This window comes from Netta rufina (assembly GCF_964035555.1).
Source record: "Netta rufina genome assembly, chromosome: 1".
In the NCBI taxonomy this organism is placed as follows: Eukaryota; Metazoa; Chordata; class Aves; order Anseriformes; family Anatidae; genus Netta; species Netta rufina.
The window spans coordinates 42793127-42806252 of NC_140123.1; the positions used below are offsets into that span (position 1 = coordinate 42793127).

The 13126-nt window shown below is 39.6% G+C and overlaps 1 protein-coding gene across 1 annotated transcript; it reads right to left on the minus strand.

Moving 5' to 3' along the window:
* Positions 1 to 3836: 3836 nt before the first annotated feature.
* Positions 3837 to 12975, minus strand: MZT1 (mitotic spindle organizing protein 1). Its single transcript, XM_084290097.1, has 3 exons — positions 12902 to 12975; positions 10854 to 10999; positions 3837 to 8286 (listed from the first exon to the last, which is right to left on the minus strand). Exons 1-3 carry the CDS (start codon positions 12948 to 12950, stop codon positions 8263 to 8265), a joined length of 219 nt encoding a protein of 72 aa, XP_084146223.1. The 5' UTR covers positions 12951 to 12975; the 3' UTR covers positions 3837 to 8262.
* Positions 12976 to 13126: the final 151 nt, after the last annotated feature.

The window sequence follows — 13126 nt, forward strand, 5'->3', positions numbered from 1 at the left end:
AAAATAGTCACCATTGTGTATGCAAAATTCTGTAATGCAAATTAGGTTGTGTCAGTTGACTAACACAGAAGCAGGGATAGAAAAAGATGAATACGTTGAAAATCAGGGCAAAGATCTGTTTTGTTTTGTTTTGTTTTCTGTCTGAATTTTGCACTAGAAGTATTCCGGCCAAACATGTACCTATATAAATAGAGACCAAATGTGACTCAGATACCTCCTGTTTGAGACAGCACAGGACAGTAATAATAAAAAGCAGAGTAAAGCTGCATTTTTAAAACAATGAACGATATCCTTGATATCTCTCATAGAAAGGCTTGGCTTTTCTATGATAGGCTTAAAGATCATCTAGTTCCAACCTCCCTGCCATGGGCAAGGATGCCACACACTAGATTTGGTTGCCCATTGTTGTATCTATGTGATATCTCTCCACACAAAATTGGTATGCACATACCAATCCATTGAATACCTACACTGCACACGGCAACACTCTAAAGGTATTTTAGGGATACATAAATTCAGAATTTTGTGTACCGGGACAAAGAGCAACTTTGGCCATGTGGAATATTGTGCAACTCAGACAGTCACTCTAATAGTTGTGCACATATTAGGACCAGTCAAAACTCCAGGACAAATATGATTTGTCAGGAAAAATCCTTATTGAATAATGCTTGATTATCTAGGGGAAATATTGTAGAAATGACTGCTGAAAAATTGGAAACCAATGAAGCCCCTCTAATGAGAAACTCAAAATTGAAGAGAGAGAGGAAAATGGTGAATTATGGCAGATTTAGTTGGGATAAGGCCCACTTCACAGAGCAGAAATGGGGGGATAGGGCATAGGACATTAAACCATGATAAAATATTCCTGAATGAAAATCTTTGAAGCTGTAGTATGTGTTTGTTTTTTTTAAAAAATATTTGTTTTTATTTTTTTTATAATCGGCATGTTTTGATGAAGGAAAACAACCTATTTTAACTAGAGTGTTCACCCACTTGAAAGTTAGAGGATCTGCCCAAACAAAATCATTTCTTTGTGTCTTCCATTCAGTCACAGTTAAGACAAGCAATGCCCGTATCCACTGGTGGTTTATGTCCTGTATGGCTTTCACTAACTTCAATAAAACTTCACATGATGTAAGTCAATGCTGAACTTGGGCCCAGCATGTCTAAAAATGGAATGGTCATTGCAAAGACATTTAACTAGAGCAGACAGACAGCTGCTGATTGACAAAAACTGGCAGCTTTATTACTACTGTCATTCTTACAGTGAAATGCATAGCCTGAGATACCATGCTAAAAATACAAACCAGATTACCAGCCTTCGTATAAGCTGTAGTCATTTTTCTTTCTTCCATGCGAGTACAATTGTCACAGCATGTAGGACTAAATGACCATGCATGTAACTTGCTGGGTTGCTCCTATGCCTGAGATTGTTTTCACACAAACTGAAACTAAACAAAACATTAATTTCTGAATTGGAAAAACACTTAATTTGAAAAAAAGTCTGAGCTTTACTTTAGTCTGTATCTCTGATCTGATAGGAAATAGAAGCTAGACTTCTTTTTCTGTGACCTAAGGAAAGTTTGTCCAGATATTTTGGCTCATATCTTTACTTTAAAATGTATAAGGCCAGTGTATGATATTCTTTTAAATCCCACATTAAATCTTATTTAGACTGGAGTACTGTATTTCCAAGTGATTAATATATTTCCTTAACATTTTTCCTAGAGCATGTATACCTCATCTAAGGTCCTGAGCTTCATGTGTAAGGTGCATGTGACTGTAAAATCCTGGCTTTTTCACAGCCCTAAAACACAAATAGTAAATAGCAATCTGCTACTCACGATACACAAGTTAGATGCAGGTTCACTGGTCATAGGAATAAGCCTATTTCTCTGTCTTTGATTAGCTGAGCCCTCTCAAAAATTTAGTTTGTCCTCTTCACAAATGTATGCCTCTATAAAGTTCAAAGAGAAATTGGCAACAAAGCCGGGGGTACGAAGCAGCCTTCCTAGGAGGGAAGAAAAAATGTCAAAAGAAGCTTTTCTGGAGTCTGGTGAAGAAGGATGAAGTGAGAGGTGATAACTTCAACTAGCAGCCTCACAAGCTGCTTGCAGTGATGTGTGGTGGGACATTTTGGGTCAGGGCAGTGATGGCAGAGGAGGCTGGCAGCCCCATCTTCCCCCCACTGCCAGCCTCAAGGCCTAAAAACCATCGGAACAGTCAAAAAAGTTTTAGCATGGCCAACCCGGGGCTGTGTCCAACCTCAGTTGCCTTCACTAGGCTTGGCTCTGGCCCCCATCCACCTGTGGGCCCACAGCCCGGCCTGGGTCTGGCCTTATCCCCAGGGAGGCGCCTGACGCCCAGGGCTGCCCCAGCGTCCCCTCAGCCTGCCCAGCTCCTGGCTGGGGTGGTGAGAGAGGCCCTGGCTGCTAGGACCTGACTTGACGGACCCCTGGGGAGCCCCTGGAAGCTCCCAGCCTCTGCAGCGCCCTGTCACTGCCTCGCTGTTGCTGTTTAATAAATGGCCGTGCCGGATTCTAAAAAATCTGTTGTTCAGCGTGCTGACCCCATGGATAGGAAGAAAGGAAACGTGACCATCAAGCATCCTTAGTCTCTCTTCCTATCTTCAAACATGTCAATTTTGGGGTCTGTCATGCAGATAACATAATCATATAAAATCAGGCTAGGATATCCCTCGGCTTTCTCACCTGACTGTGGCCCACTTCCTCTTCTCCCTGGCTTAGTGGTCCTGCCTGGCTGCTTCCTTCAGAAATTTCAGTACAGCCAAGTGCCTCCTCCTCAATTCCTCTTTTCCATCTTCTTTATTGAAAATTACCCATGACTGTTAAATTCACATTCACGCATGTAATGATGTCATTGATCTCTCCCAACAGTTTTCAGAGATCCATTTTCATGAGCTGGCGTCTCCTTACACATAAAGAATCAGAGGTGAGAAAACAGGAACACAGTGATAATAGAAGTGCTCAAACTCAACATATTCTAGATTGCCAGCAACATTAATATCAGGTGTGGTGTGTTTTTTTTATATCAGGTAACATTTAACTGTCTTAGAAACTAGACTTCCATTTATCTTACTGACAGAAACATCACTGATATGTATCCTGAATATTCCTAATATTCATCACATTACTTTTTCTTAGAGCTTTTTTATACTGCCCTTCATGGACCGTGAAGGCAGAAGGAACTGCTATAACCAATTTGCCTGACATCCTGCAAAAAATATTGGAGACTTTTCCCCAAAATCTAGACTAAATCATGTCTTTTAGCAGTACCCTTGATTTCATTTTAACAATATCAGAGTAATCAGCTTGCCATTTCCCTGGTATGCTGAGTCAGTGTTGCATTACCTTAGTTTCTGGAAAGTTATACCTTATTTTTAAGGTACGATTTATTTAATATCATCTGTGTTCTGTTTGTTGGATTTAAAAAAAAAAAAAAAAAAAAGCCATTGGATTTCTTTCCGTGCTCAAGGACATACACATGGTGATAATGTCTCAAGTTTTCCTTAAGGAACTGCATAGACTGAATTTTGCAAGACCTCATAAGGTCAGTTTTTCCAGTCCTGAAACAGTGTCATGGCTTTTATACAAATGCTTCTTGTATCACCATAAGTTTCTGGATGTATAAACATGGAGCCTGGAAGCAGTAATCAGACTGCACCATGGTTTTTGTGTTTTCACTCTGTCTGTATGATAAATCCATTTTCTGTATTTAGAAGGAACTCTTCATATAACTAGGCAACACTTTACAAAACCCTTTCAGTAAAGCAGTTTATTCAATTCACCATTTTTCAAGAACTACGATTTTTTTACATTTCTACACCCGAGTTAACTAGACAACTGAACAGATAACAACCCAGTACATTTCAGTTTTTATTGAATGATGTCAACAGTGTGTTTTAAGTGAAAATTGTCCTGCACAATTTAAGCATACTGCTTCTACATCTCACACATAAACCTGTAAGTAATAAAAGAGCCCACCTACATTCCTATGAAACAGTGTTGAAATAGAACTCACTACATTTTTTTTTTGGTCTTTCATTCCTTGCTGATAAAATCCCAAGTTCACAGATTCACCCTTTGCTATCGCTGATGCTAGGTGGCGGGTCTTCAATTCTGTTATCACTCCTGCTCTTTTAAGCATCAAAATTACATTATCACACCTTTCATCTCTGGAATCCTCAGTGTTCCAAACTTAGATTAAAAGTATCATTTGTGATTCAAAGAAGTAATCAGTTGACTTCTTTGGCTGTATATTACTATGCCTTACCTAAGCCCCTAGCTCAGGTAATGCATAGTAATATATAAACCCCCTTGTTCAGTGTTAGCTCTCTCGAAAGCAGGTTGTCTACTACTACAATACAGGACGTTTTGTCATGGGTCACTGCTGAGTCTTAAGGGCACTGTCATTTCTGTGCTTTTTATTTTAAGGTATATGCAAATATGAGGTATACAAGGGCTGGTGGTGGTGGTGAGGGGGGAGTTCTATATCATAAAACTATAAGCAAGCTTTAGTCTGAGATAAAAGTACACAAGTGTTTGAAGGCGAAAGGTGTTGGGCAGAAGGACTCAGCCTGCTAAGAATGCAAGTCTAGGAATAACTAGAATTTGTTCAACCGAGACCAGCAGGTGTGAAGGAAAGCAAGCTGACAAATGTATGTGTACTTTTCATGGATACAGTTCCATTAAATCAATTGTCTTTGCCTGATCATCATCCAGTGCATTTATTTATTTATTTATTTATTGTTAACAGACTTTTTGGTTAATCACATTGCCCTAAGAAACTCGGACTCCCTAACGTTAAGATGGAGGTTTCAGAATAATTCTTTTTGTTGTAGTAATTTACAACCTCCTGTGAAATTATCTTCTTATTTAAATTTCTAGAATGTAATTATATAAATTCAAATTTCAAGGATCGTAACAGTTATCTAGAATTGTATGCTCTCTGCAGGACTGGATTCATGACTGTGCTTAAGCTCTCACAGCTACATTATGTGACACTAATGATAGTGAGACTGCAGGAAAACTGTGAGGAACTGCAGAAAGACATATTAAGACCGCTTTGGTAATAAAATGGCAGATGCAGTTCAGCATAGATAAACAAAATATATATATACATGGAAAGAAACAATCAAAGAAGATTGAAAGAAGAGCCTTTGAGCCTATCACTGCCACTCACAAAGACAGCTCAGTGTTCAGTTCATATTAAAAAAGTAATGTATTTGGAATTACTAGGAAAGAAATAAAGAATATAAGAGTATACAAAGAGGCCAGTATTTACACAGCTAGTGCTGTGTACGGTTCTGGTTCTCTTTTCAAAAAAATAATGAGACAGAAAAATTTCAAAGGATGACAAACACAGAAGCTATTCCACACCTTTGGGCAACCAAAAGGTATTTTAACATATATCAGTGTTAGTTACAGTAGTATGAGGAAATTTAAATGTAAATGTTACACCTGCCGAATCATGACTTTCACAACCACTACACTTAAAGGTTTACTGTGCAGGGAACATTAAACAAAGCTAGTAAAATTCAGGTTCAAAAGCAGTAAGAAGTGATGATTCTTTATGCCACGGACATCGAATGATGAAGGCTGCTGTTAGTCAGGAAACATATATAGTCCAAGGGGAACTGGACAAATACTGGAAAAAACAGCATTAGGGATTACTAAATAGACAAACCATATGATGTTCAGGAAAGCCTGGAATAGAAGACATTTAGAAGCTAGAATACAGAAGGAAAAGAACCAAATGTGCTTGCATTGTTCTTACTCTTCCTCAAGCATCTGCTTTTGACAACAAAAGAGAGGCTATTGTGTTAGGAAAACGTGTGGTTGGAACCAATATAGCTATTCTGTTTTCAAGAGTTCAAGCTGTTTGACTCCTTACTGTTAAGTCTAAGTTGAATGTTACCATTTAGATCCATGTAACAATTAAAAAAAATATACAAATGCATTTTTAGTTTATATCCATCAAATTGAGTTTTTGAATGTCAAAAACATTCTCCACGTCTATAATTCCGTATGAGAAATTGTCTCCCAGAGAAAATAAGTGCATAAAACCAGTAATTTTATCAATGATAAAATGGTAGCCACAACTTATCAGACAGAATTGCATACAGGTTGATCTCATATTACAGTTGCAAACTGTTTTAAGCACTTCAGGGACATAGAACCAACACTGGAAATCACGCAAATGCAAAATACAAAAAAAAATAATAAAGCAAAGCCACCAGAATTACTGCACTGTCTAAAGATCTGGTAATGCAAGAAAAGGAAAAGCACTAGCATGCATATGCACTCTAATAGAATTTCACAATAACTTTGGCCACATTTGCTACAGTTCAAAAAAAACTTTTGGTGTTTAAGTTTCACAAGTGAGAATTCTCAGATTTAGCTATACTTACTTAGGAGCCACAACTATTAGACTGCCTACGGATATATATATTTACATAAAGGCCAGAATAATTTCTCACAGTAATTGTGTACTCGTTGAATATATAGAACAATTTAATAAGAATCGCCATAATTTTTCAATAAAATTGTACAGAAAGTACATGTCTTTGGCTTATGACAATTATATATTAAATGCTAAAAAAGAAGATAACCTGTTCACAGTGCAGAAATGCTCCCCTGGTCTTTTCTGATTATGACAGGTAGCACTGAGTCTAGCTAAAATAGCTGATCATTAATTTGACTGACCTGATGCTTTCGTGACATTTTGCTGACTTTTCAGGTTTGGTAGGATAAATTGCATTATTAATCTTTTCATACTATGGATAACTTAGCATTTTCAAAAACATTATACCCAGTATTCAAAAAAGCTTTAACTCTGAAGTTAGAACATTGATTTACAAAGGATTTTGAACATCCATTATGACTGAGACAGATGATACTACTTTAAATCCCTGACAGTTTGGTTATCAAGAAGTTTTCAGAGCATCCTCCAGGAAAAACTTTTTGACCAGAGAAACTGGACATAATGGTAAATAACTTAATGTAATACATATTCCTATTCTCTGCCAGGAATGTGAAGTCTTTAGCCTGCTTGATCTCTTTTTGTAGAGCTATGACCTAGCTAGAATGTGTATGATATAAGCTCAAAATAGAAAGACCTTTTTTTTCTCTGCACAAATAAAGTTTATCTTAAAGATTCCTGGTTCATTTCTATGTGTAATCTCTCTATCAACCATGCAGGTCACTACGGTTCCACTAGCAACACTATACAGCTTTAAATTGTTCTGATGAAAAATTGCAAAAGCTTAAACAGCAGCAGAGGAATAAATACACCTGAAACAGTTTTCTTACGAAGTATATTTCCTGGATGCAAGGACATTCACTGGATAACACGCTCCACAGTTCACTGTATATACACTATAAAGACTCATTTTGGCAACAGTGAAAATTCCTAGTGCTGAATATAGAGACATTCCTGCAAAAAAATGAGCATTAAGACTCACAACCGAATCTAGTAATTTCTATATATGCTTTGAGTAGGAAGTAACAACATAGGCTTAATATTTTCAGGTCTAGTACTCCAAACAAGTGTAAACTAAATAGGATTTGAACTCTGTAAGATATCCCTCTGCCATACAGAATTCAAATTTACATAGATATCTGCATAAGTCGAAGTTCCTTTTTTACTCAGGTTAAAAACACTTCTTATAACAACGTGAATTAAAAGGACAATTAATTAGCTTCATTATAAAAGTGCTTTATTTCTTACTTTTGGAGTGAGATTGAAGTCACTTAAATTATCACTGATACTCTAGTTACAATCAAGTCAGGAGGGGCTTCATTCCTATCTTGACCACAGATCAAAGTGTCTGCATTGGTTTATACAAATACAGGAGTAAAAACAGGATACATTAGCACTTCTAAAGGATGCATTAACCAGCTATACTCAAAATATTCACTGGAACATGCTAGCAATTTCAGCAAGTGTTCAGTACCTGGCATGGTTTAAAAATACTGGATGCTAAAGAGTGATTACACTGTATTTACAAATGGTTCACAAAAATAACCAAGTATTAAAGAATAATAAAATTATTGTTGGGCCTATCTTATTTTAAAAAAGCTTCTCAAAGCTGTTCTGTACGTCACCCTTTTCAAGAAGATTACAGAAATATTCTGAAACCTTCACAGCCATAATTTCACTTTATGTCTGAACAGCAGTCAATTTTCATATCTATTACCCCTACAACTTTGAATTCTTCTCATGCAGAAGGCTTCTCCCACGTCAGCCTGTCATATTTTCAGCAGCCTAGAAAAAGAAAAAACATTTATTACAAGTCGTAAAAAGAAAATACCAAGCGAGTTAAAGCCTTACACCTACCTAGAAAACTTCAAATCTAAAGATAAGCTATTTATAATCTTCATAAGCTGTCATGTTGTTCTCTAAGGAATAGCTTAATATATATATATTTAATAATGCTTTCAACTGCCATTAGCCTTTATAAACATCGCCATTTCTGTTTGTTTTGTTAAATCATGTATCTTTATCTGAGCAGATTGTGTCCTGACCATTTTACTCTAATACTTTCAGTAAGTGCAAAAATGCATGAAACTTTGCATAGCGAACCCCAAAGGAAAATCTCTAATTATTGCTTACTCAGTGAAATTATTTACACAAAATTTATTAAAAATGACACATTGCAACTGCCTAAATCACATTGCCAATTATTTGATCAAGTTCCTAAGCCTTTAAAACTGCGCAACTTAACCCACACAACTACGCGCAGTACTGATGGCAGGCAGGCGCTGGTAAATTTTAAGCCAGTTATGGGACAAACAGGCAAAGGACAGCAACAAAAGCGAAGGGGAAGAAACAACACCCCTCCCAATTACATATAAGCACAGTTAAACACACATTTGTACACACTAAAACATATAGATGAGTAGGTACACCAGCAGGGAGGGTCCCTTCGGAGTCAGTCCTGAAGGGCAGAGGGGTCCATGAAGGCTGGACACTCCTCAAGAATGAAGTCCTAAAGGCACAGGAGCCATAAGGTCCCCATGTGCTGTAAGATGAGCCAGTGGGGAAGAAGACTGGCATGGCTGAACAGGGGACTTCTGCTGTGTATCTGGGAGACAAAGAGTTTGTCTGTAAAAGAAGGGACATGCAACTTGAGGAGAGTACGAGGAAGTTGCCAGCATATCAAGAGAAATAATCAGGAAGCATGATTAGCATGAGCTCAACCTGGCCACTATGGTTAAGGATAACAAAAATGTTTTTTATAAATATATTAACAGCAAGAGGACCAAACATCAGTCTCTTTATCTGTTTTTACTAGCCTATCCTTGGGATGCTCATCCTCCTGACCTGGAAGTCTGAGACATTGAGCAGAAGAACCCCCCCACAGCACTGGTGGAAACAGTTAGAGACCTGCGGCTCCACCTGGACTGTCTTTCAATGGGACTGGATGGGATCCATCCGAGGGTGCCAAGGGAGTTGGTGAATGTGATTGCTGGGCCACTTTCCATCATCTGTCAGTGGTCTTGGTCATCTGGAGAGGTCCCAACTCGATCTCCAGTCCTAACTGGAGACTTGCCAATGTGACATCCATCTATAAGAAGGGTCGTGAGGAGGACCCAGGGAACTACAGACCTGTCAGCCTGACCACAGTGCCAGGAGAGGTGATGGAGCAGGTCATCTTGAAGGCAATCACACAGCATGTGCGGGACAGCCAGGGGATCAGGCCCTGCCAGCATGGGTTCATGAAAGGCAAGTCCTGCCTGACCAACCTCATCTCCTTCTGTGACCAGGTGACCCGCCTGGTGGATGAGAGAAAGACTGTTGATGTGGTCTACTGAGACTTCAGCAAGGCCTTTGACATGGTTTCCCACGGTATTCTCCTGGAGAAGATGGCAGCCCATGGCTTGTGCAGGTACACTCTTTGCTGGATTAAGAACTGACTGGATGACCAGAGAGTGGTGGTGACCAGAGTAAAATCCAGCTGGTGACTGGTCACCAGTGGTGTCCCCCAGAAGTCAGTGTTGGGGCCCATCCTCTTTAACACCTTTACTGATGATTTGGATGAGGGAACTGAGTGCACCCTCAGTAAGTTTGCAGATGACACCAAGCTGGGGGGAAGTGTTTATCTGCTGGAGGGTAGGAAGGACCTGCAGAGGGACCTGGACAGGATGGGTCGATGAGCAGAGGCAAATGGGATGAGGTTCTATGATAGTCAAAAACTCAAAAGGGGTGGAAAAATAGCCCTGACTAGCATCCATCCAGTCAAAATCTAAAAACTGAGTTTTGCACAAATCAGAATAGAAATAGGCTAGATATGGATTTTCCCTCCAACCCCAGAGAAATAAACTTAAGTTATAGTGGAAAATAAACCATGATGCTTAGGTAGGCAGTAAAGAACAAAAACCCTTTAAAAGGCAGGTGAGTTTTTTAAACTCTAGTCATTTACTCTATTAGCTGAACAGCTAAATTACAAAAAGTCACATATATCCACATGCACCTCTATGAAATCCCTTTGCTTGCCCCTGGAGAGATTTAAAGCACGGGTGGATGTGGTTAGAGCAATGCATGAAGTCTACATAAGCACCAGCAGCTGCATGAACTTGTTCACAAACACTGAACACTGAAGCTGAAGTTGCTAAAGTAAGCTGATGCATGTTGAAGAAGAAAGCAGCAAAATAATCACAACATGATGCAGATGAGGGGGGGCAAATGGCAGCTGAAAACTCCAGATTAGAAGACTGTTTTTTATTTCAAAGTAGAATTTATACATATGCACAGCAAACTGAACATAGATCTGATTCCTTTAAGGTTCTCCTTAAAGGAATGTGTATGTGCTTTTTAATTAACAGAAATACCTTTAGAGCTTCTGTAGCTTTACGCAGTTCTTTAATAACAGAAGATAGTGCTTCCGGATTGATGCCCTGCTCACAAAGTCGCACACAAATAGACAAGGTCTCCATATCCAAGCCAGTGTTTAATATTCTTGAAATCTCAAACAGAACTGTAAAAGGAAAAAATGAAACCAATTTAGACCCTACAGCGATCAAAAGTGTTTTTCATCAAAATGTATTTTCCACTGTAGAATCCGTGGAGGTGGCAGTCATGGAAAGCACGTGCAGCATGAACCTCAACAGTATTTGTGGTCAGCTTTCCAGTGCAAGTCAGAATCTACAGCTCCTCACTGACTTAAGTATCATGCATTTCTGATTCAGAAAACTTAACGTTGGATAAAGGGTTTTGGAAAAAGTGAAAAAAAATCAATGATTAAACTGGTTGCAAATTCTGTGAGGCTATAAGAATATGCAGTTTTGAACTCCAAATACTTACTTGAAGACAAGCTTAAATGGACTGGAAGCTTTGACAGAGAATGCCAGGAGCTTTCTAGCCCTTTCATTCTATAGCTAAGCCTGGCTTTATATCCAACACTAACAGCAGACTAAGGACAAGCAATACTATTAGAATTTTACATAACGTGAAAAAAGACTGACACGACTATATGTCAATGTGAAACCTTCTAGAGAAGGAGACTGCAGTCTGTCGTGTTGTAACAAAAATCCCCCTCTTCCCTTTTAAGTCTTCCCTGGAAGGCCCCATTTCTTTAATACCCTTAAACAGTTTTAATTACACATATAGCAGCAGAGCTTGTTGAGAGTTTATTTCTGGGTGCCACGGTAATCTCTAACCTGAGGCTATGACAATACAGCTTTAGTTTGTATAGATGCTACTCCCCAAATTAGAAGAAAATGAAGTAGGTCACTCTTAGCATATAAAACCAACATGGCATGCAACTCCTGTCCTCTTGACAGCTATGAAAATATCGTGTATATTTTGTATTGTGTACATTGTGTATTGTGTACACTTCAGTGTAACAAAAGCATATTGTAGCACAGCCTCAGTCACATTTATGCAAGACAAGAAATTAAAGGCGTGACACATCCAGTCAATTCCACTCAAGTCACAGGGGAAAAAAGTCAGATGCTGTGGAATGTTGTGGACTTTCACAACAACAAAAGTTACCTGGCCATGGGAGATAAACTATGAGCATCATTAGAGCATTTCCAAAGGAAGCCTTCATATTTAACCACCCTCAAAGGATTTCTCAGCAGCTTTCTTCTCAGCCTAAAACCCAGAGAATTTGCCCCAATCCCCCTCCAGAAAAACTCACACTACGCCCTCCAAGTTCTGTTGTATTTCCCCCAAAAGATGTCATTTTGTGCCCTGTTGGTTACCTCAGCTTTTCCACCAAAGTGTCAAGTGTCCCCTCCAAGCTGCCTTAGCTTCTCCCTCCACAAAAGAAAAAAGCTGTTTGTCCATATTAAGTTTGTCCCCTCTGATTCCCCACCTCCCCCCCAAGTCACATCTGTCTCCTCTAAGCACCCTTAACTTTTAGCATCCATTCCACATGGTGTTTTTTTTTTAAGACCCACAGTTAAAACACGCCTCCAGAGCCTGCTGGCTTTGACTCTCCAGAGTTAGCCTGACAAGGAACGGCAACAACTGATTTTTATTCACCCTGCTCACGTTGCTGAGAGTTTGTTTATTTACTTTAGGTTAGCTGTTTATTTATTTTAGTTTATTTGTTTATTTAGTTTAGTTTATTTATTTTAAGAGTATTTATAAGTCTCTAGACTCATAAATACTTCCCCCTGCCTTCAGTGCCGCTTCTCCCGGACTCTTTATGCCACAGGGCAGTCATTTTAACTTGTACTTTGGGCTATTCTGGCTCTGTAGCGCTCGCTGCCCTCCTCACAGCCCCTTCATCACCAGGCCGCCCTCCTCAGGAAGGGAACTGGTATACCCACAGCTTAATAACAGGTATGTTAGCCAAACCCAGAGCTTAATAAACACCTCTTGGGTTTAATTAGGGCTTAATTAGGGTTCAGTTGGGCTATTTGCCCCTCACCGTCCATGGTCTCCCTCACGGCGTTGAGGCTGGCGGTGTTGCTCGCCATGGCGACCGCGCGAGCCCCACCCGGAAGCGGAAGCCTCCCCTCCCGCACCACGTGACGCCGCCCCGCAGCGCGGAGGCGGAGGGCGGCCCCGCGTTCGAATTCGTGCCGCGGCCCCCGCCGCCTATTGGCCCGTTCGAGACAGGAGGGAGAGCCTCCATTGGCTCGGCCGCGGGGCC

Bases quoted from the DNA above. Each gene is read 5' to 3' on its own strand.
- MZT1 (XM_084290097.1), bottom strand. From the start codon at position 12,950: ATGGCGAGCAACACCGCCAGCCTCAACGCCGTGAGGGAGACCATGGAC. The intron at 11,000-12,901 runs GTGAGGGGCAAA...TTCCTTTTACAG, and splicing joins CGTGAGGGAGACCATGGACG to TTCTGTTTGAGATTTCAAGA. The intron at 8,287-10,853 runs GTATTTCTGTTA...TTCTTTTTCTAG, and splicing joins AAGCTACAGAAGCTCTAAAG to GCTGCTGAAAATATGACAGG.